We start from the raw sequence: 25,054 nt of genomic DNA on the forward strand, positions 1-25,054 counted from the left end.
CCAGCTCGGCACTCTGCCTCAGGGCAAAGTGCCCACAAAGACGGGATTTTCATTCATTCGCGGGGTGCGGGTGCTAACAGAAGTTAGGCCTGCCGCCACGGAAAGAGTTCAGAGGCAGCCATAGGGGATGCCGGGTGCCGAGATGGCCTGTTTGAAAGGCAGACCTCAATGCTTTGGGACATTGTCCCAGTTATAACCAAAACAGTTAGGACCTCATCCCTCCGACTCCCTCACCCCCCATACACTCCCCATACTCAATCCATGCCACCTCATGCCTTCCACCCACCCCCATGGCCCCTCATACCCTCCATGCCAAGCTACACCCCTCCACCCACTCCCCAGCCCCTTGTACCCTCCATGCCAAGCTATGTCCTTCCATCCACACCCCAGCCCCTCGTACCCTCCATGCCAATCTATGCCCCTCCATTCACCCCTGTGGCTCCTCATACCCCCCAGGCCAAGCTATGACACTTCCACACCCATTGATCCACCAACACACTGTATAGAACAATGAACCCTAACACACTGTATAGAACAATGAACCCTATAAGTGAAAATAGGATGTGTTAAAAAAAGCTTTAATAAACAGAAAGTGCCGTAAAAACTCAACAGTTTGGCAGTATCTGTGGAGAGAGAAGCAGAATTAATGCTGAGTTCAATATGACTATTCAGAACGAAGGTTCTCTACACAGCAATTAAATATATTTTAAAACTTTGATGGAATTTAAGTGAGGAAAAGCAGCTCTTTTTGTGCCTGGTTCTCCAACTGAATGAAAATTCTTACCCTGGTGTTTCAAGCACTTCATGGCCTCACAATCAATACCAACCCACCCCAACTCCCTAAATCAATTACCTCTAGTCCTACAACCCCCTCCACACCACCCCACCCCACCAAGCTCTCCAATTGTTCAATTCTGATCTTTTCAGCCCCCAATCCTCCTTTTACCCCAACATGAGGGGTGTTGCTTTCAGTTGTCAAACCAAGGCTCTGGAATTCCCTTCTTAAACCCCTCTGTCTCTCCAACTCCCTTTCCTCCAAAAATACCCAATTTAAAAACCATCTATTTTTTTTACAAGACTTTGGTAATCCCTTCTAAAATCTGCTCCTTTGGCTTGGTCTCTCTTTTCTTTAGATTATGCCTCTATAAAGTGGTTTGGGTCATTGTTCTATGTTAAAGGCACTATATAATTACAAGCTGTTACAGTCAAGTAGCGTTAGTAAACACATTGCTGCGCCTAACTTCATCTTCAATAACATTAGCAAATGTTTGATACGTTCACGGGATGTGGGCATCACTGGCAAGGCCAGCATTTATTGTGAATCCCTAATTGCCCTTGAGCTGCCTTGCACCACTGCAAGCCATGTGCTGTAGGCACAACCGCAGTGCTATTAGTAAGGGAGGTTCCAGGATTCTGACCCAGCGACAATGAAGGAACAGTGATATATTTCCAAGTCAGGATGGTGAGTGGCTTGGAGGGGGACTTGCAGGTAGTGGTGTTCCCTTTGTCCAGGCGGTAGAGGTCACAGGTTTGAAAGGTGCTGTCGAAGGAGTCTTGGCAAGAAGCGGCCAGAATTGTAAGAACGCTGTTTTGGGAGGAAAAGACTATTGATCTAAAGAAGCATTGGTCATGCTGGGCCTATCAAGTGGTGTACGAGTCCTGGAGGTTGGTGGCTTGGTATTGGGTGGCAGATGGCACAGTCAGAGTCAGGGGAAGCACCTGCAGCCTGTAAATGGGGAACTGGTTAGTGAGAGGGGCGCATTTGATGGTCTTATTTGGGGGAGGGGGGGGGGGGAGGGTCTTGGTAGGTGACTGTGCATAGGGCCTCAAGATGTGGAGGGGTGAGGTTGACATGGGGCATGGGGACATCCACAGAAAACGGTTCGAGGGGAGGACAGAGATATCTACTAGAATAATAAGGGCTTCAGGGTTAAAGGGGAGGCAGGGGAGTGATCAGAGACAGGGAAACTTGCACATGATGCTCTTCTAGGACAATGGGAGGAACTTGAATGGTGACCGGGGTGGGGGGGGCTGGTGTTGGATGCTGGTCTTGTAGTAGAAGCAGAGCAGAACCATTTCGACAGCTGATGTAATGACGCAGTTATAAAGTAACCTTGGTTGGCTGGGGACGGGGGGTGGGGGGGGGGAGACATTAGGGGAGGGGCCTGAGGAATTGTGGGAAGAGTCCACTACTGTATTTCTGGACCAATTGAAGGGGCACCCTGATAATTACTACTTCAGGTCATGGAGAGCAAGGCTCAGCTGAGACATGTTAGGAAGACTCAAATGCCAATTGAAGGATTTTGGCACCTTAAAGCATGGTGCACATTCTTGTGAGAGGCTTGGGGCCAAATCTAGTTTGGGTATGGCTGACCATTTGTCCGTCTCAGTGAAACGTGAAAAGGTCAGAAAGATCCAACTATGAAGAGGCCACTGCTAAAGTACACATGCAAAATGCTCCAAATAATCCTACACATTGCAGCTGAGGTTCAGGCTTTACATGGCTCAATAATTACAGTCATTACATTAGTGCAAGGCTGGCCTCTAATCAACTCTAAAGGAGGCAGCCTGACAGTGCCCTGACTGAGGTTCATAGCACCTGGCTGTACACATCCTGATCCAACCACCTTTGTTAATTCGCTGTCATGCCTTGGGGGTGATGGAAGGTTGGTGCAGGGGTGAGGGGGAGGTTAGAACTCAGCTACCAGTGACCCTTAAGGCTGTGCTACAGCTGCAAGGGAGAAACTGGGGATGAAATGTCTGGAATGAGGGCAGCCCAAGGGCTTCACAATGACACTCTAGCTTGGCGATGGAAAGCGAACATTGCAAGGTAAGGCTCAATTATGTCTCTCAACTATTTTTCCACCAACACAAAAAAAGGAGTGCAGAATGCAGGCAGCAGGTAATGCTACCTTCTTCATTGTTTTCATGCAATTGGAGGAGGAGGAGGAGAAGGGCCCATTGCCATCAGGCATGGCAAAGGGAAGAGCCTCGCCCTGAGGAACATGGGCCAGCGCAGCCCGATGAAGACTCAGAAGCTGAGGGGAGATCAGTTCCATGGACATGTTTGACGAGACATAGGGAGTACAGAATACACCTCTCATATTTGTAGATGAGCGAGAGACAGTGCCGAGACGCCTTCGCTTGTCAAGAAATGTGGTGGCTCACATCTGCCACATCCTTCGGGAGGATCTGGTGCCGCAGGAACTGGGAGGTCATCCATTGCCAGTGGCTCTAAAGGTGGCCACCGCACCCAACTTCTTTGCGAGTGGCTCATTCCAGGGCCCCACTGGGGACCTCTGTGGAATATCACAATTCTCTGCTCTTAAGTGCATCCAAGAGGTCACTGACGCCCTATTCAGTAAGGCACACTATTACATCCATTTCTCCCTGGATGAAGGCAGCCAAGCTGCCAGAGCAATGGGATTTGCAGCGATCTCCAGCTTCCCACAGGTGCAGGGAGCCGTTGACTGCACTCATGTGGCTTTATGAGCTCCCTGGCAGCAGCCACTGTGATTTATCAATAGAAAAGGCTTCCACTCTCTCAATATGCAGCTGATCTGTGATCTCCAAAAGCAGATTATGCAGGTCTGTGTGAGGTACCCTTGGAGCTCGCATAATTCTTACATCTTGAGTCAGTCGCAGGTGCCACAGATCTTTGGGGGGGCCCTCAGCACATTCAGGGTTGGCTCATCGGTGATAAAGGCTATCTCCTAATGACTTCTATTCGGCAGCCACAAAGTGCTTCAGAGGAGAGGTACAATACGGCTCATTCAATATGCTCCTTGGTTGACCAGACCATTGGCATGTTGAAGGTGTGTTTCAGATGTAGGACTGGTCAGGTGGCGTTCTCCATTACTCTCCCCAAAGGGTCTCCCACATCATCGTGGTTTGCTGCACTCTACACAACCTGGCACTCCAAAGGGGGATGAGTTGCCACATGGAGAGATAGAGGGGCCGCACATCTCCCCCAATGAGGAGGACATCGAAGGGGGTGACCTCAAAGAGGCGAGGATTTTAACACTCCACAGGAAGAGGCCATAGCATGGGCCAGATGTGGCAGAAGTGCTTGTGAGACCCTTATAGCAACAAGGTTCCAGGGCAATGAAGACAACCAGCTCATATGAATCCATTTCACCTGTCCCCTCGATGCAGGATAGGCATTAACAATTTCTTTGCCAGCCTCAACATCCCAATGAAGGACAACAATCTCATCCTTGGAAAACTAGGCAGCCTATGGAGCATGTGGCCGTTCTGTAATGGGATAAGAACTCCACCAGCATTCACTGTGAAGCAAATAGACATGGTGCAGACCTTTCAATCATGGTGCCAGCATTTCACTGCCTAAGGCAGCCTTCAAGAGGCAGGAACAGCACCACAAACATCAGTGCACTCATGGCTGCATGCCTGGAATGTTGCAAGGTGCCTCAAGGAGGACAATCATCAATCACTGGTTCTTGTTTGACCATCTAAGGACTGATCTGAATCCACACTGTGGCATCTCTCTACAGGCCATCCCTCATGCATAAATAATGTCCTGGCCTCATCCTCATACTGAGTCTCCAGCATAAGATCATTCTTTATGACACTATGATCTGTCACTCTCAATCATGAATGCAAGCCTGCAAGTCAGGTTATCTTTGTGTACACAGAGAGAGCTTCAGCAGCACCATCATCTGATCATTGACAAGTACTCATGACCCTGCCTTCATCGGAAGCTTTCCAAATTCGTGTCCAGCATTGCCATGGCATCTGAGAGTGAGGTGGCCCAGTCAGTCTCGACACCGCATTTGTTTTACTTAGTGACTTTGTTCGTAATAAAGACCACACAGCAGATGTACTGGAGCTTTGCTCTCATTCTATTACAGGCCTCCACATTTTCATTCTAGCAGATTAAGATATAGACGAGGAAGCTTAGGACACTGATGACACTGTCACAAACAGATAAGCATGTCGACTGCCCTTCTGAGAGCTAGCACAGGGACTTTGTCAGGCCACGCTTGCCAGATCTTCAGGTGCAAACCAGTATCCTCACATGTAATAGGCCGACATTATGAGACTAGACACACACACATAACATTGCATAGTTGTGGCCATCTAGCAGACATTTCAGGAGTCACCAAGTGCTCGCTAGCTCCATTACTCTGCATCATGCAGGTGGAGAGTGTGAACTATTATAGGGGTAATGTTTAGCTGTAAACACAATCATGATATCTTGCTGCAGGCCGCCATGAATGGCTAAGGTCCCTGACGATTACTTAAACTATAATCCACACCCAAACCTGACAGACATTACATGGAGGCCATTGAAAAATGCACCAGGTTGGAATGACTCCAACAAAACCTATAACTTCCACAGATAACGGACTTCAGTGCAGCAGCATCAGGAGGAGGAACAAAACTGCAGAATCCATACTCGTGAGGCCATGTTATATGATCCTCTGCGCAAGTCTTACATAGGAATTGCCCAATCACCATGCTGATAGGCTTTGTTCATGTAGTTTCTGTGGACATAAAGATGACTTATTGTACTGAGATTGAGTGAAACACCATAGACCTGAGGGACGTGATGGGAGATAAGTGAGGAGGAGGGGCATCTGTTATACTTGGATGACCTCGGAGCATTGCATCAGATAGAAGAGTCATTCAAGAGTCAGAAAAGCAAAATATATTTACACATGTACATCCCCAACATCTGCAGCAGAGTTGGAGGCAGCCTGCTGACTGCTATGCCCTGTTGTCTATGACCTTGGTGGGTGCCCTCAGGAGGCCTGAGTGCTGGAGGGCCTTAGCCTGCTTTGGGTCTCCTGTTGTGTGGCAGGTGCACCCTCCTCAGCCTGAACAGCTGGAGTTGCTGGGGTCATAGGCAGAGGGGATTTGGAGCAGCTGGACACCCTTGGAGAATCCTCCCTGACTCCTTGAAGAGAAGGGGCTCCTGGAAGGGGATCGAGGTGTCCTGTCCCCCGCTTGCCTAGCCACTGATGGAGCCCACTCAAGGCTAGGACGATGGTGTTCAGTTCCAAGCATACATCCAGCATAAAGTGCTGAACCAGGGTCTCCACGGCAGATGCCACCCTTCCAATGGTGCCCTCGATAAGCTAAGAGTGTTGGTCCCATCACATCAGACAGAATATAGACAGACTCCTCCATCCTCCGTCCTAATCTGGTGACGGTCTCTGACAACCCTGTCTGATGCTCCCCTGCCTGTCTTTGGAGCTCCAATATTCCTCTGAGGCACGATTCCAGAGACTTGTCATTGGACTTGGACTCAGCAGGAGCCTGGTATCCATTGGTCGTGCAAGTGTCGGAGATCTTGGCTTCACTGCCTCCGCCTGCTGTGGACATGTTTCCGTGCTGTGTTCACCATGTGGTGACCCTGATCTTGCACTACAACTGGGTCCCTCCGTGGTGTGTGTCTCTGCACTGGTGCAGGGTGAAGGTGAATGCAATGATGGGTCTTCATCAGATGCTTCCTCAGCCTCCTCATCCGAGGTGCTGTGGGGGCTGGGGCTGATTGGTGGCTTTGCGTGGCCTTTTCTTGCTGGTGGCTGTAATAGAGAGAAGAGATAATTAGTGATTGGCTGGAGAGTCACCTATACTAAAAAGCATTCAGCGTTGGCGGGTGGGTGATACCTACTGGATGGAGCCTCACTGGCTTGTTGCGAAATGTCGATCTTGCCTTCAGCGCAGGAACGGTCCCTGTCCTCGCCAGCCAGCTCTGCTGCCTGCTCCTCAAAATGGGTGAGTGGCCTGAGCTCTGGCATTCCCCCCTCTCCCTCTTGTTATGCTCTTGTCCTGCATAAAGACAAATGGACAGACTGTGAGCAGGACGGATGCAAGAGCAGATGATAAAGCATGCATGCCTTGTGTGTGTGCTGAATGGACCTATGTAAGGGTGAGGACATGACTTGTGCAGGATGTGACAAGAGATAAAGATGTTAAACTGTGTGAGAGAGATTCAGCTGTGATGTCCCTTTTAGTATAGTGTGCAAGATCCCTGTGCTCTGCAACCCTGTGAATGCCATTGGCCTTATGAGTGTGTGAGTTGAGAGTGAGGAGAAGGCTGACTTACCTTGGAGGAGTGGATGAGATCAATCATCCTTTTCTGCCACTGGTGGGGGATCCTAATCTGAGTACTTCAGGCACTGACCTCCCTGGCGACCTCCTGCCAGGTCTGGGTGGTGAGGTTGGTAGACCTCCGGCTCCCATCACTGGGGTAAGAGGGCCTCCTGCTGGTCATCGATTGCCTGAAGGATATTCTCCAGGCACTTCTCGCTAGATTTCGGTGCAGAGCACTTGTCTCTTCTGTGGGCCATTACTCACCACACAAGTCCTGGGCTGCAGAGAATGAATGAGTGTGTGGGTTCGTTTAAACATGGCGGTTGGAATTTCAACCCGATGAGGTAACAGTGAGGAGGATGAATCCCAGCCTGCCCCACTGTGAGATTCGATGAGCTGCTAATTTGTGCATACATAATGAGCTGAAAAGCGGGCAATCTGGTATGGCAACCTGCCAGCCAGCTGGACTCATACCAATTTTCCCACCTGCCATTGCATTTAGTTTCCAGAGTGGAAAATTCCACCCATTGAATGTTTTCAAGAGAATTAAGGGATATGGTGATAATGTGGGAAGGTAGAGTTGAGGTAGATCGGCCATGATCTCATCGAATGGTGGAGGCTCGAAGGGTCAAATGGCCTACTCCAGCTCTTATTTCTTACGCCCTTAAAATCAAGATAAATTACCAATAGCATAAATAGTCAAACAGCTTCCAGGATCATTAAAGAGTACCATGGAAAAAGCCTGTTTAGTCTAGCTGGCACTGCTTGTAGCTTTGTAATTGAATTTTGAACATATATTTTGCTAGAGGCAGCATTTAAGGGTTTAAAACCTAGGGCAACACAAAATATTTCTCAACAGAAATGTCATCAGCTCAGACCAGGTAGATTAGCTGCAAAGGCTCTACAGGGTGCAAGTTTTTAAAGCCAGAACAATGGGCTGCCTGAGATTTTAACTATTGAATTGACCAGCGGCAACACAATTTGTAGTGTGATCTGTCCAAGGGCAGGTTTTCTGTTCATTTCTCCATACCTTGCAGTCCTGCAATTACCTCTTCAATTGTTTGTAAGAGCCTCCCATTTACAACCTCAATGAGCAATATGACTAGGGAAAAGAATCCAGGAGGTGACAATACAGCACACTGGATCACAAAACATCACGGTCATAGATCGGCTATCCATTCATAATTCTTAGACAGCTGCAGATGTTAGGCAATTACAAGGTACGATCATCGACAGCAATTGCAAAAGAGTTAGAACACCCCAACACACTTGTTGAGAAAATAAAACATGCATTTCATTAGCGTCTTAAAGTTTGCCAAGAGTTATGCACACAATAAATTATTTTTGAAATGCAATGATTGCCATGCAGGCAAAGACAATGCTGGTCAAGCAGGTGTCAGCTATGGCTCAGTGGTAGCACTCTTGTTTCTGAGTCCAGAAGGTTGTGGGTTCAAGTCCCACTCCAGAGACCCAAGTATAAAGTTTAGGCTGAGACCAAATGCAGTGTTGTTGGGGTGCTGCACTGTTGAAGTTGTAGGCTTTTGGATGAGATGTTATGTATGGTAGCTCAGGTGGACAGAAAAGATCCAATGACGCTATTCAAAGGGCAACAGGGCAGTTCTCCCCTGTGTCCAGGCCCATATTTATCCTTCAATCGATAACACAAAAATAGATTATGCAGTCATTTATCTCACACCCGTTTTAGAACTTGCTGTATGCAAATTGACTGCTAGGTTTCCTACATTACAAGAGTGACTATAGAACTTAATATGTTATAAAGAGCTTTAGAACATCCTGAGGTTGAAATAGACACTATATAAATGCAGGTTCTTACTTTAAATAGCAATAAGATGAATGATCAATTAATCTGTGTCAATTTTACTTGCAGGGTGCCTGAAATACGTAGAAACCAATCATATTTGCATCTCCAATTCAATAGAGGAATCTACTGTGGTATTTCCCTTTACCCAATTATGGAGAGCACAGTCTCTACCTGTACACAAAACTACACTTGCTAAAATCCAAACTGATTAGGTAATTTTGTACAATCAAGAAGTAGCAACTCTCAAGTGTGTCCAGAGTTAATCCTACAGTTTATCAGTTTCAGCTGTTAAGCTGGAACCACGCTTCAGGTTAGTTTTCAGGGTTGTTGGAACCATGCGGAAGAATCCGAGTTCCTAGTGATAAATTTCCAGATTCCATTAGTGGATCAAACTGGTCACCAATCAATTATCAACAGTGCCATGGAGTACTGCAGCACTGTTTGATTCAACTATTGATTTACAGAGTTAAACAGAGTGTCTAAAAATTACCATTAGCTATACTGCCAACTTGCAATAATGGGCTGGCAGATGGGCAACTGGTACTGGGAGCTGAAGAAGACACTGGTGCTCAGGGATAAGAAAAAGTGCTGGAATATTCAGCAGGTTAGGCAACATCTATGGAGAGAAAGAGAGTTAATGTTTCAGGTCGACATTACCTTTCATCAGAAGGGGCTGCCTGGGAGCTGGGGAAGTGGTTGTTGCGGTACAGGATGGTTCTGATGACAAGTCATCAAGCTGAAACGCTAACTTTGTCTCTCTCCACAGATGCTGTATTTTCAGCAGGTTTGTTTTTATTTCAGATTTCCAGCATCGACAGCATTTTGTTTTTGGACTGGTGCTCAGGAATCTGGTTCTTGGAGCATTGGTACTTAGGGATAAGTGAGTTACAGGTATTAAAAGCCCTGGTACTGGGACACTGTTGAGTGGGAACCTGCTAATCAGAGGTGTGCTCGGGACAGAAAGGCCTCTGGCACTCAGTGTTCATACTATGTGTTGTGTGGAGCCCCAGCACATGGGGTTGCCAGACACTAAGACAGAGAGGGGATGGAAAGGTTGCCAAGCACAGGTAGGGGGCAAGGAGCTGTCTGGCACTGAGAGGGGCTTGCATAGCAGGTGGAGGAGCTGCCTGGCAGTAGCGGGGTGGGGGTGGGGGTTGGTGAATGGGCTGCCAGGCAGTGGTGGTGGTGGGGGGGGGGTCTGCAGGTGGGGGAGGAAGAGAAAAAGCTGCCTGGGGGTAGAGGAGGCATTATAGCAGTAGGGGATAGGCTGCCAGGCTGTGGGGGTGGGGGGGCCAGGGTGAGGAAGAGCTGCCTCGTGCTGAGAGGGGGGAGCTGTGTGGGGTGGGGGAGGGGTTGTGTGGCATTCGGTGGTATGCAGCAGTGGGGTTGGGTGCAGGGGTCTTGTGGCTGTGTGAGGGTGGGCTCTGGCCGTGGTGGAGGAGCTATGTGGGGGGAGGGACTGTGTGGCAATGGGGGGAGGGGCCTTGACAGTGGGAGGAGCTGAGTGGCATGGGGGTGAGTGGCAGTGGGGCAGGGTCCGAATGATGATGTGAAGGGGCCATGGGGCGATGAGGGAGGCACTGTATGGTGATGGGCAAGGGGCCAGCATGGAGGAGGGGCCTGTGTGACAGTGGGGAGGGGTCTGTCTGGGCAGAGTGGCCTTTGTCAGGGGTGGGGAGGAGCCTGCAGGGAGGATAGAGGCCTGTGTGGGGCAGGGGAGAGGAGGGGCCAATGTGTGGTGGGTAGGGGCCTGTGTCGGGGGGAGGTATGGATCTAGAACCATAGAAAAGTTACTGCACCGAAAGAGGCCATTCAGCCCATCGTGTCTGCGCTGGCTGAAAAACTAGCTGCCCATTTTAATCCCACCTTCCAACACTCAGTCTGTAGCCTTACAGGTTACAGCACTTCAGGTGCAGATCCAAGTGCTTTTTAAACGAGTTGAGCGTTTTTGCCTCCACCGCTAAACTGGGCAGCAAATTCCAGACACCTACCACCCTCTGGGTGAAGAAGTTTTTCCTCATGTCCCCTCTATTCCTTCTACCAATCACCTTAAATCTGTGTCTCCTGGTAATTGACCTCTCCGCTTAGGGAAACAGGACATCCCTGTCTACTCTATCTAGGCCCCCTTGATTGTACACCTCAATCAAGTCACCCCTCAGCCTCCTCTGTTCTAAAGAAAACAACCCTAGCCTACAAAATCTTTCCACATAGCTGCAATTTTCCAGCTCTGGCAACATTCTTGCAAATCTCTTCCACACTCTCTCCAGAGCAATTATATCCTTCCTGTAACGTGGTGGCCAAGAACTCTACACAAAACTCCAGCTGTTGCCTCACCAGCATTTCATACAGTTCCAGCATTACACCCATGCTTTTGTACTCCATACCTCATGTAATAAAGGAAAGCATTCCATATGCTTTCTTTACCACCTTATCCACCTGTCCTGCCATCTTCAGAGACCCGTGGACATACACTCCAGGGTCTCTCACTTACCCTACCCTTCTCAATAGCTCCCATTTACTGTGTATTCCCTTGCTTTGCCCTCGCAAAATACACAACCTCACACTTTTTTAAAATAAAAGCAAAAAACTACGGATGCTGGAAATCCAAAACAAAAACAAAAATACCTGGAAAAACTCAGCCAGACCTGCTGAGTTTTTCCAGGTATTTTTGTTTTTGTCTCACACTTTTCTGGATTGAATTCCATTTGCCACTTTTCCATCCACTCAGCCAAACCATTGATATCATTCTGGAGCCCATAACTATCTTCTTCACTATCAACTGCACGGGCGATTTTTGTGTCGTCTGCAAATTTCCCAATCATATCTCCCATATTTAAGTCTAAATCATTAACATATACAACAAACAGCAAGGGCCCCAACACTGAGTCCTGTGGAACGCCACTGGAAGCCACTTTTCATTTGCAAAAACATCCGTTGATCATTACCCTGTTTCCTGTCACTGAGCCAATTTTGGATCCAAATCATCACATTCCCCTGTATCCCATGGGCTTTTACTTTTCTGATTCTATGGGGAAGAGCCTATGGGGGATGGGGGGGAGCAGCCTGTGAGACAGGGGCCCGTGGGGGGGACTGGGGGCGGGGCCCGTGGGGGGGGACTGGGGGCGGGGCCCGTGGGGGGGGACTGGGGGCGGGGCCCGTGGGGGGGACTGGGGGCGGGGCCCGTGGGGGGGAAAGGGGGCGGGGCCCGTGGGGGGGAAAGGGGGCGGGGCCCGTGGGGGGGGGACTGGGGGCGGGGCCCGTGGGGGGGGACTGGGGGCGGGGCCCGTGGGGGGGGGGACTGGGGGCGGGGCCCGTGGGGGGGGGGACTGGGGGCGGGGCCCGTGGGGGGGGGACTGGGGGCGGGGCCCGTGGGGGGGGGGGACTGGGGGCGGGGGGAACTGGGGGCGGGGCCCGTGGGGGGGGCTGGGGGCGGGGCCCGTGGGGGGGGCTGGGGGCGGGGCCCGTGGGGGGGGGGGACTGGGGGTGGGGCCCGTGGGGGGGGACTGGGGGCGGGGCCCGTGGGGAGGGGACTGGGGGCGGGGCCCGTGGGGAGGGGACTGGGGGCGGGGCCCGTGGGGGGACGACGACTGGGGGCGGGGCCCGTGGGGGGGACTGGGGGCGGGGCCCGTGGGGGGGGACTGGGGGCGGGGCCCGTGGGGGGGGGGAACTGGGGGCGGGGCCCGTGGGGGGGGACTGGGGGCGGGGCCCGTACGGAATCGGGTTCTGCCGCCCAACCTCGAGTTTGGCCAGTACATTCTGGAACAATTTAAACCTGGCGGGTGGAGGGTCGCGCTTGCGGTGACGTCAGTGATCAACAGTAAATCGGCTGCGCCTTTCACTTCCGGTCAGACCAAGAGCCGCTGGGCGACCTTTAACCTCACGGTCACAGTCGCTGTGGAAGTCACTCACTCAGGTAAAGTTGATGGCTCGGTGTCCAGGGCTGTCCCCGCTCCTCCTTCCCGTAGCTGCGGCTCAATGTCCTTGCATGGGTGAGCAGGTCCTCTACTGTCGATCTCCTTCTCCAACGAAACAGCAACGCTGCACTCTGAGCCAGGCGCCCAATGAGGTACATGGCGGCATCGGAAAGAATATCTGCGTACAGGGGACCGGGGGAACCGTTGCATCGACACTCTCTCCCCTCGGCAGCCCCAACCGAAGTTCCAACTACTCGCGGCGCCCCCTATTGATGGGAAAAAGCATTTCAACGGGTCGTCTCCCAGCACGCCATGCGCACCTCGCGCTTTTGGAACGCCTCCCTGTTGTCGGGCTGCGGCAACCACACCCTCATAATCGGGGTCCATTGCTGGGAGTTGTACTGCCCTCTGCTGAAAGTAGCAGCTAATTACACCCTTTCGTCTACATTGTGTATCAGCTGCCCAGCCAATGGCCTGGCGAGGACACCTTTGGCTTAAAAGCAAAATACTGCGGATGCTGGAAATCTAGAACAAAAATTCTAGAAGAGTCATACGGACTCGAAACGTCAACTGTGTCCCTCTCCGCAGATGCTGTCAGACCTGCTTGAGTTTTTCCAGGTATTTTTGTTTTTGTTCACAACTTTAGCTTATACTGAAAGAAAAGACTTGCACTTATAAAATGCTTTGCACAACCACCGTATATTTCCAAACGCTTTACAGCCAATGAAGTACTTTTGAAGTGTGGGCACAACAGCCAATTTACACACAGCAAACACCTGCAAACTGCATCATGGTAATAACTAGATAATCTGTTTTTGTGATTAAAGGGATAAATATTTGCCAAGACACCAGGGATAACTCTCCTTGTCATGGAATCTTTTACATCCACCCAAACACGCAGATGGGGTCTCAGTTTAATGTCTCATCTGAAAGATCGTATCTTCAACACAGTAGCACTCCCCCAGTACAATACTGTACAGGAGTATCGGCCTTGATTTTTGTGCTCAGGTCCTGGAGGGGTCTTGAACCCCAAAGCCTTGTGATTCAGGGGCAGAAGTGCTGCCAACTGAGCCACAGCTGATAACCAAAAAAATGCAGATGTTGGAAATCTGCAATGAAAACAGAAAATGCTAGAAATATTCAGCAGAGCTGGCAGCATCTGTAGAGAGAAAAACAGAGTTAACGTTTTATCTCTTTACAACAAGAATACAGTTAAATTAAAAGCAAAATACTGTGGGTGCTGGAAATCCAAAACAAAAACATAAAATGCTGGAAAAACTCAGCAGGTTTAGCAGCATCTGTGGAGAGAGAAACAGACTTTGCTGAAGTTTCTGAATTTGTGAAGGCGTCAGATGAGACGAAGAATAAAATGAAACTGGGGACAAGGACAGCTTTGAGATAGGATGAGTAGGTGCTGCTGGAGAGAGAGGTCGAGTGTGTTAATATGGCGGCGCATGGCACTGAGTGTGGATCTCAGGATGTGGCGAGAACAGCAGTCAGAGGAGCATTGTATGTCCCGGAGTTACCTGTAATCCTGGGTGGATTCAAAACATGAGGGATGGAACTTCAGTTGGAATCCACGTGGGGTAAGAAAATAGTTATATTGACACCAGACTTGTAGTTAGGCATAGGAACATAGTATGGGATTTTCCGCTCCTGTTTGGGGCAGGTGAGAAGGCCTGAGAAGCAATTTCTGACAATGTAAAAGCAGGAAGTGATTGTGCGCTCCCGCCACCGCCCCCCCCCACCCTGTGAACGGTGACTGTGTTTTCTGCTGTCGAAGGTCATGAATGTCATTATCATATATTTGCATCTCATTATGATGCCTACTCATGGAATCAGCCCCCTCCCCTTGTTGTAATTAAATCCCATGGCAGCGTGAAATCAGGAAAATGCATTTTGCAACAGCTTTTAACTGACGTGCAGCTGGTGATCTGCACTTTACTGGGAACTCCGAGGTTAGTTTGCACAACTTAGTGCAGCATTCGCAGGGATCAGTGCAAGGATTCGAAGTAAGCACCGCTGCAGATTCATGGGGGTCTCTCAAGCAAGTCTGCACAGCGACCAGAACAGGGTTAAGGTCTGGCTGGCTTTCACATTGCTGCAGGGCAAGGGCTCCATTCTGGAAGCGGCAAGGCAGCACTCAGTAAAGGGAAGGGGCTGCAGGGTAAGGGCTGCACTGGGAGAGAAGAGCAGGGAAGATGGTACACAAACGTATGACTGGGGGAAACTCTTTCGAGTTATCAACAGTCACAGATTGCAACTCTTTCGAGTACAATCACAGTTCTTGGTTTCCGGGAGTGGGATGTGAACCCACAACCCTCTGATTCAAAGGCGAGGGTGCTATGAACTGAGCCACAGCTGACACCTCAGACCTTATGACTGGGGGAAACTCTTTCGAGTTATCAACAGTCACAGATTGCAACTCTTTCGAGTACAATCACAGTTCTTGGTTTCCGGGAGTGGGACATGAACCCACAACCCTCTGATTCAAAGGCGAGGGTGCTATGAACTGAGCCACAGCTGACACCTCAGACCTTATGACTGGGGGAAACTCTTTCGAGTTATCAACAGTCACAGATTGCAACTCTTTCGAGTAAAATCACAGTTCTTGGTTTCCAGGAGTGGGACGTGAACCCCTGCTTAAAGACAGTTGGTGAGAGGAAACTCTTTCGAGTTATCAACAGTCACAGATTGCAACTCTTTCGAGTACAATCACAGTTCTTGGTTTCCGGGAGTGGGACATGAACCCACAACCCTCTGATTCAAAGGCGAGGGTGCTATGAACTGAGCCACAGCTGACACCTCAGACCTTATGACTGGGGGAAGGGGAAGTAAATGCAACTGGAAAATAATTTCAAAAACAAGGGCATTGCCACAGCTGAGACAATTTAGCATCAGCTCAATTGACATGCATGGAGTCAGGCAAGTGAAGCATTTTATGGCCACTCAAGCAACACGGATTCCTCAAAGTGGCAATGATTGCTCCCCTAGTTTTAACCCCACGTGCACAGCCTTCAAAATCAACAGAGTCTTTTGGAACAGTATTGGATAACTGGACAAGCTTGAAGACCCCCTTTGGAGAAATGACCTCGGAACACTCAGAGGGAAATGCTCCGAACCATCTAAATTATTGTAAGGTAGGCGCTGAACAGTCTTCCTCATGGTCATACCAAACCGTGCAGTCTTGGAGTGCAGGTTAGGATGATGCCAGGGCCTGAAATGAGAGCAGAACATCCAGCCCAGTGGCTGAAGCTGTCTCCAGTCGGGTCATATAGGTTGGAATGGTTGTGGTCAACTCTCATGCACACCCCTCACTGGGAATCATTTCGGGGGCCAGGACTCTCCGCATGTGTAAATGGGCCTTGAGGCCACAATCGTGGACGATGCCTTGACCAAAAGTGGAAACGGAACCTGATTCTTGCGTGTTTCTCATTGATCCTACAGTGAGGAGACCATCACGAAGATGGAGCCTGGTGTTATCACTGCTTGCATTATTGCTTATAGGCAGGAGAGAAGAAGGAGAAGAATGCGACGGAAATGCCTGGCTCGCCAAAGGGAGGAGCAGAACCCTCAATACTAAGGGGCAGGAGGGCCTCCTCTGGATGCAGAGGATGATCCCCAGAAAGCCAGGAGTGTTCACGACTCCTACATCCTCAGGAGGTCTCAGATCCCTGACCCCTTACAGTAACCACACAGGATGCATGCAGGGTTGGCTCCTCACGGACAAGGGCTATCCACAAAGCACGTGGCTGATAATGCCCCTGCGATGGCCTCAGACTCCTGCTGAGAGAAGGTATAACAAGGCTCATGCCGCAACCCGGCTTTGGTGGGGCACACCATATGGATCCTGAAAATGCGATTCCGATGCCTGGACAAATCTGGCGGAGCGCTCCTGTACAGTTCCCAGAGGGTGTCACGCATTGGTTGCTGTGCGTCACAGAACCTGGCTCTGCAATGGGGGGAGGACCTGGGTTGATGAGGAGATGGAGGAGCTGCACATCTCCTCCAATGAGGAGGAAGTCAAAGGGAATGAGGGTGATGAGGTCCTGGATGCCAAGGAGGCAGGCAAAGAGGTCATTGCACTGGCAAGGCAGGTGTGTTCATGAGGCCCTCACTGCCCAGAAGATTCTAGGAGGAGAATGGCAAGATGCAGTGAGGACATTCCTTTTTTTTATTCATTCATGGGGTGTGGGCTTCGCTGGCTGGGCCAGCATTTATTGCCCAATAAGTTGCCCTTGAGAAGGTGGTGGTGAGCTGCCTTCTTGAACCGCTGCAGTCCACGTGGTTTAGGTACACCCACAGTGCTGTTAGGGAGTTCCAGGATTTTGACCCAGCGACAGTGAAGGAACGGCGATTTATTTCCAAGTCTGGACAAGCCTCCTCCATCATGGGCCAGCTTGAAGACAATCATTGCTGCTCCTCCAATTTCAGCCATGAACTTCCAGATGACAGTGCACGGTTGCACGGCTTGCTCACATTGCCCTGATGCTTTGAAGGATGGGATCGCCTTGAGGGCGTGTGTCAGTCCTGAGATGATGTGCTATCTGGAGGAGGTCTTTGCGGCCTCAGACATCAGAAACTGCTGTACCCTCACACGTTCATCCAGCATCCCAGTTGCAGCACCACCCTAAGATGCACGGGCACTTGGGTGATCATGTGTGTGATAATGGCTGCATGCCTTCAATCTGGCAAGGCTCCTCAGTGAGATCCATCGTGACCAAGGCAGCCACGCACTATGCGTTACCTCATTGGTGAGAGATAAACATCACACTTTGGACAAGAGACCCAATGAAATCCCGCTGGTGTGACAGCACATACAGATAATTCAGTGGGCTGTGGCACACTCCCCGAAATGGCTATTTCAACCGGCAGTTTCAGTTCGGGTTGAAGAGTTGCATTAATCGCAACACAAGGATGGAGTCAGCATACCTGAGAATGACTAGGCCAGACACTTGGCTGCATGACATTGGGATGCCCGCCTCTGACATACAAGCAGTGTGTCCTCATAGCCAGACCTTGCCCTTGTGAAGTCCAAAATGATAAGACAACATGAAATCCTTAAGGTTACATGTCTTGGCTTATGAGGAGCCCTGTTCTGGTTCATCACACACTCAATCCCATCACATTAGTCCCTGGCACATTGCGAGAAGCAACGATGAGCGATTCCAGTGCAGGTCTAAAGGCTGTTGTGGCCCTCAGAGATCACCATTTGCAAACTTCGTCAGCAACCTGCTGGAGAGTGAAGGTGATGGGACGAATATCGCTGTCCACTAATTTTGTGAAGATACCATTATCCCTGTAGTAGTCACAAGTTCAGGGTTGCAGATGCTCCAGATTGGACGTTTCAGCGCCTGCACACAAGTGTGTCATCGCCTCAGCAACTTGAGGTGCCAAGGTTCTCCGACTTTGAGCTGAGATCATCATATTGCATCTGGGAGCGTCTGACACCTGTCTGGCTGAGGGCAGCACACATACACTCTGAAGAGGTTCGTAGCATGGAGACCCTGCTGAGAGAGAGCAAGCACATGGAGTTTGAGTACATGAGCCTTCAGCAAGCGTCATCACCTGTTCCCTTCAACACCACACCTTCACCTGTGAAGAATGCAAATGAGACAGGGGGACACCTTCACCTCAATGGTGCAGAACCGACACAGCACATCATAGGACCCTACGACGCTTGGGTATGAAATTCTCGCAGCAACCACACTTTACATTAAGGTGCAGGCATTACTGATCTGGAGAGTGACGTTGAAATGGGACACTCACTATGGTCAGAAGGTAACACACTGAACAGAAGAGAGGCCCAAGATACTGACAATTGCCATTAGTATGTGCAGGAACCAAGGTTTCACACCTGATTGACATTAACACAGCTCATCATACGAAGGAGGTGTACACAAGACATGAAATGATTGGGAATGTATTTACATTTGTGAACATTATATACAAGTTTTTAACACTCATGCTCATGTTGTGCAGCGACATCTTCTTCACTTTCCTTACCCTGCCGCCACAGTGGAGGTGGAGGCAGCCTGCTGACTGTCTGTGATGACCTTGGGTGTCCTCTAGAGGGCTGAGAGCTGGGGGCCCCAGCCTGCTTTCGGGATCCTGCTGTGGGCCAGTTGCACCTTTCTCGGTCAACGGAGCTGGAGCTGATGGAGTCATAGGAAGAAGGGATTTGGATCGGCTGGACACACCAAGAGCCACCTAGGTGGATGGCCCCAGGGTGTCGAGCTGTTGGTCCTCCTCCTTATGGGTGCCTGAGGGCCCCTTGATGACTCCTTGAGGAGAAGGAGAAGCTGGAGTGAGATTGAGACGCCCTTTTCTCCTCTTGCGTTGACACTGATGGATGCCACCAAGGGCCTCAGTGATGGAATGCAGCTCATGTAGCAATCCAGGACCAAGGTCTCCATGGCGGTTGCCATCCTCCTAGTGTTGACCTTGGTGCGTTGGCATGCTGGGGCTTTCACTTTGGATTGAAGGTGGAAGGACTACTCCATCGTGCCTTGCATTCTGAGGGGTGCAGCGGACATCCCTTCCTGATATTTCCTTGACTGTTGCTGAAGCTCCAGCAGCTGATTTAGGACCGAGTCCAGAGGCTCATCCTTTAACTCAGACTCAGCAGATTTCTGGCTTCTGCCAGCCCTCCGTGTGCCAGAAGCCTGGGAAGTCCCTGTCTCTGCCTGCTGTGGATCACATAGTGTGCTATGTTCAAGAGATTGTGACCTCAAGGCTACTCTAGAACTAAAACAAAAACAAAAATACCTGGAAAAACTCAGCAGGTCTGACAGCATCTGTGGAGAGTTGGGTACAACTGACGTTTCGAGTCCATATGACCCTTCATCAGAACTAAGACATATAGAAATGAGATGAAATATAAACTGGTAGAGTTGGGGTGGGACAGGTAGAGCTCGATAGGGGGCCAGTGATAAGTAGAGGCCAAGAAGAGACTGCCAAAGATGTCATAGACAAAAGGACAAAGGGGTGTAGACGGTGATATTATCTAAAGGATGTGCTAATGGGGACATTAAGGGTAGCAAGCTAGTGGCAGATGGCCCTAGTGGGGGTAGGGTGGGGGGGAAGGGATCGAAATGGGCTAAAAGAACTAGGTCCCACCAAGGTGTATGTCTCTACTAGTGGAGGGTGTGAATGAGAGCTATGACGGGACTTCAATGTGGCTTCCCTCAGATTCCTCATCCCAGGTTTCCTTGAGGCTGGAGTTGAAGACCTGGCTCGTGCCCGACTTCGGCAGCTTTCCAGAGGGGCCAGCGAAAGAAAGGAGGGACACTTAGTGCATGGCAGGGGCCTGTGAAACAGGAGACATCACACACAGTATGGTTGTCTGTCAGATATTGTAGTGCAGGATCCTCACTTGGTTGAGTGTCGCCGACCTCACTTTGTCAGCACAGCCACAGTCCACATCCCCCACCCCAGGCCAGTTGGATGGCTCTATTCCCAAAGTCAGAGAGGACCTTGATCTCAGTGACTCCTCCGCCGGTATGGGACCTCTCTTTTTAATTGTGCACCAGAGAGTGAGATCCTTGTGAACGTATGATGGGCTTGTGAGTGTGAGAGTTGAAAGTGATGAGGTCGGATCCTTACCCTGGTGGAATGGAGGGGATCATTCATCCTGTTCGTACACTGGGTGGCTGTCCTCTTTCACAGTGCTTTGGTGCTGACCACTACTGCCACCACCTCCCAAGCTGGATTGGTCAACTTGCTTGCAGTTGTGTGTCCAGAATGGGGGTGCAGAGGACATTACAGCAGGCCTCCACTGCAGCCAGCAGGCACTCCAGTGAGGTGTCATTAAATTTGGGCGCGGGCTACATGCTTCCTCCCTTTGGATTCCATTTGCTTCCTGCTGCTTTCCTAGGCTGATGAGAGTGCCAGCACTGTGCAGGGGCACCCTTTAAACATGGCACCTGGAGTTAAGGAACACTGAGGTCATGGCAGGGCGGGAGAATCAAAGGCCACCCACCAGCAATACGGCATCATCCCCATGGATTACTAATGTTAATCCCAGTTGATGGTACTACTGGATCCCAGAGTGGAACACCACCTGATAGATCCTAACTTTTATTTTTTGTTTAGAAACGTGGAGGGCGGCTACTGAACAGAATCACAGGAGTCAACTGACGTACCTTTAACAAAAAAAATCATTTATTAAACCAGAAAGATGAAATAATGGGCCGTAAGTTCCTCGGAGTGGCAATTAAGATCGGATTGCCACTCTGTGCCCACTTACCTACGCCAAATTTCCTCCATGCCTGTCTTACCCGACCTTCCGACTCAGGCTGGGCAAGATCCAGGCAGTGCAGTTGTCTCCGAAATCCAGCGTCACAGTCCAGCACTGTCAAGTTGAAGAAGGGGACACACCCCCATTTTTACAGCACAAGCTGCTGTAAAGCAGGTAAGTTTAAAGGTCCAATTAAAATTGACAGGCCAGGGAGAAGGTGGGTAGATAAGATTTAGGGGGTGCGGGGAGGGTTTCGGACATCGGGACGGGGCTGGGGGTGTGGGACATTCGGGGGGATGGTGGGGGGCTTGGACATTCAGGGGCAGAGGGGGGATGTTGGGGGGCGGGTCAGACCTCTTATTCTTCTAAACTCTAGAGAATACAGGCCCACTCTCCTCAATGTCTCCTTGTGGGACAGTCCCGCCATAAACAGGGGTCAGTCTGGTGAAACTTCGCTGCACTCCTCTATGGCAAGTTTATCCTTCCTAAGATAAGGACCAAAACTATACACAATACTCCAGGTGCAATCTAACCAAGGTTCTGTACAAGTGCAGCAAAACATCTTTACTTCTATACTCAAATCCTCTTGCAAAAAAGGCCAAAATACTATTTGCCTTCCTAATTGCTTGCTGCACCTACATATTAACCTTTTGTGACTTATGAACAAGGACACCCTGGTCCCTTTGGACATTAACAATTCCCAATCTCTCACTATTTAAGAAATACTCTGTACCTCCGTTTCTCCTGCCAAAGTGGATAACCTCGCACTTATCCTCAGGTTAAGTGAGTGGGCAAAAATGTGGCAGATAGAATATAATGCAGGAAAATGTGAGGTTATGCACTTTGGCAGGAAGAACAGAGGAGCTGAATGTTACTTAAATGGAAAAGGACTGAAGGGAGCTGCAGCACAGAGGGATGTGGGGACCCTAGTGCATGAATCACAAAAAGCTAGCACACAAGTTCAGCAGGTAATAGGGAAGGCAAATGGAATGTTGGACTTTATTTCAAAGGGAATGGAGTATAAAAATAGGGAAGTCTTGCTAAAACTATACAAGGCACGAGTTAGACCACACCTAGAATACTGTGAACAGTTTTGGTCCTGTTATCGAAGGAAAGATATACTGGCGTTGGTGGCAGTCCAAAGAAGGTTCATGGTTGATCCCAGGTATGGAGGGATTTTCTTATGAGGAGGGGTTGTGTAGGTCAGGCCTGTACTCCTTGGACTTTAGAAGAATGAGAGGCGACCTTATTGAAACACATAAGATTCTTAGGGGTCTTGACAGGGTAGATGCTGAGAGGTTGTTTCCCCTTGTGGGAGAGTCTAGGACCAGAGGACCTAATGTCAGAGTAAGGGGCCACCCATTTATAACAGAGATAAGGAGGAATTTCTTCTCTCAGAGGGTAGTGAATCTGTGGAATTCTTTACCACAGAGGACTGTAGAGGCTGGGTCATTAAGTATTTTCAAGGCTGAGATAGACAGAATTTTAATCAGTAAGGTTATGGGGAAAAGGCAGGAAAGTGGAGTTGAGGATTATCAGATCAGCCATGATCTCATTGAATGGCAGAGCAGACTCGATGGTCCGAATGGACTACTTCTGCTCCTACATCTTATGGTCACTAAGCCTGTCCAAATCCCCTTGAAGCCTCTGTGCATCCTCCTCCTCAACTCTCACTCCCACTTAGTTTTGTGTCGTCCGGTAACTTGGAAATATTACATTTGGTCCCTACGTTCAAATCATTGATATAGATTGTGAACAGCTAGGGCCCATGTACTGATCCTTGTGGTATCTCACTAGTCACAGCCTGCCAATCTGAGAATGAACTGTTTATTCTACTCTCTGTTTTCTGTCTTTTAACCAATCCTCAATCTATGCCAATATATTGCACCCTCTTTGCCATGTGCTCTTTTGTTTACTGACCTGTGTGGCACCTTACCGAAAGCTTTCTGAAAATCCAAATACACCATATCCACTGGTTTCCCCTTATCTATTCTGCTAGTAACATCCTCAAAAATCTCCAACAAATTTGTCAAACATGATTTCCCTTTCATAAATTCATGTTAACTCTGCTCAATCAGATCATTATTTTTGAAGTTTCACAGTTATCACATCCTTTATAATAGATTCTACAAATAGATTCTACTATTTTCCCTACTGCTGACGTCAGGCTAGGTGGTCTGTAGTTCACTGTTTTTTCTCTCCGTCCTTTCTTAAACAGTGGGGTTACATTTGCTACCTTTCAATCTGCAGATATATAGAATTTTGAAAGATGACCACCAATGCGTTCACTATCCCGATGGCCATCTCTTTCAACACTCCGGGATGTAGATCATTGGGTCCAAGGGATTTACCAACTTACAGCCCCATTAATTTCTCCAATTTTTTTTTTACTAATACTAATTTCCTTCAGTTTCTCATTCACACTAGTCCCTTGGTTTGCTATTATTTCTGGGAGATTTCTTGCATCTTATTCTGTGGAGACAGACACAAAGTAATTATTTAACTTGTTTGCCACTGCCCTATTCTCCATTCTAAACTCCTCTCTCTGCCTGTAATGGACCCACACTTGTCCTTGCTTATCTTTTCCTTTTTACATACCTATAGAAGTTTTTACAGTCCATTTTTGGTTTCTTGCTAGTCTACATTCATATTCTATTTTCTCTTTATCAGTTTCTTGGTCCTCTTTTGCTGAATTCTGAAATGCTCCCAGTCCTCAGGCTTACTACCTTTTTTGGAAACTTTATAAGCCTCTTCCTGATTTAATATAATACAGCTTGTGCTGAAATGTCAGTTGCACTTTTCCACTGCATGAGTTATGGGTTGGGGTAGTGCTTAGCATTTAGGGTTAGTGGTTCAAGTTAATACCTAGGGCTCATGTTTTGGTGCTGGAGTTAGAAACCTTCTTCTTAGGCATTCAACTGTGTCGAGAATGACTTGCTTCCACTCCAGTGGGTTCTAAGATGGCTGCTAAGTCCAATGTACGATCTGCAGACTTTACCACATGTGAGGCAGGTGGTGCTTCGAAAGTCAGGTAATTGAGTTGTACGGAGGTTTCTGTGCTCTCTCCAATGCCTTGATTTCACCTATGCATGTTTCCAACGAAGTCTCTTGATGTGTTCAGTGTCCTCCCGAATGAGCCTTCTCCATTTTGGTTGGTCATCAAGCCAGGGATTCCCATGACAGAAAGTGGATGGTGGCTCTGGAACACCTACCCAAATATAAGGGCTCATGGCTCGCTTCATACTGGAGCCGTGGCCTCTCCATATCATCCTGGCCAACTGTGGGTGCCAATCAAATATTCCATCATTTCTGCCCCTCCTCACTCCACATCGGCATCAGTCTTAATTAAAGGGAAAAGTACTACTTCTTCAATGGCCCTTTTACCTTTTCAGTTTCTACCAAATTTGGCAATGTGATCTTCAAACAGGTGTTAGGTTGCTGACTAGCATATTCAGGGCGCCCAATGCCTATTTTAGGTAGGTGTCCTGGCAGTCTGATGATTTGGGTACTTGTGATGAGACTTTGATCTTCAGTACTCACCAGGCGATTACATTCTTTAATAGCACCACTGAACCTGCAGTTGGATCGACCCTTTGGGAACCAAATCTGCTAAATTGAAGCATTTTCACCTTTGCAAGTGCGTACGTAAGGGTATCTGTGAGGAGACACAGAACATGTTTGTCCAATCTGACTGGCCTGGCATTCACCTTCCAGATTGTTCCATTCTTCTAAACCAGCTCTAGATAGGGGGGAATTCCTCTTTGTCCTCAGCATCCTGCAGTGTTCCAGTAGAGCCCAATATAAGCTTGAGGAACACCACCTCATCTTTCATGAGGCACTTTACAGGCTTCTGGACTCAATGTTGGAGATGCTGAACCGGGAGTGGGGTGTGTGACCGATAATGTACAGAAAAAGGGAGCTCAAGTGAGATAAACAAGGATCCACAGAAACTGATCCTAACCAATGGGTACAATGTAGTTATCATCTTCAAAGATAAGGTTAAAGACAGTCAGAAGGACA

At 49.2% G+C, this 25,054-nt stretch overlaps 1 protein-coding gene across 1 annotated transcript in view; it reads right to left on the minus strand.

Annotated features, from left to right (window-relative positions):
* Positions 1 to 13,057, minus strand: part of LOC144698234 (inorganic pyrophosphatase-like) — a 72,900-nt gene extending 59,843 nt beyond the window's left edge. The window contains exon 1 of the mRNA XM_078570222.1: positions 12,791 to 13,057. Coding sequence (XP_078426348.1) covers positions 12,791 to 12,953 — 163 coding nt within the window. The 5' untranslated portion in view covers positions 12,954 to 13,057. The remainder of the gene's footprint in view (positions 1 to 12,790) is intronic.
* Positions 13,058 to 25,054: the final 11,997 nt, after the last annotated feature.

The sequence above is a fragment of the Cetorhinus maximus genome, chromosome 2 (genome assembly GCF_964194155.1).
Source record: "Cetorhinus maximus chromosome 2, sCetMax3.hap1.1, whole genome shotgun sequence".
In the NCBI taxonomy this organism is placed as follows: domain Eukaryota; kingdom Metazoa; phylum Chordata; class Chondrichthyes; order Lamniformes; family Cetorhinidae; genus Cetorhinus; species Cetorhinus maximus.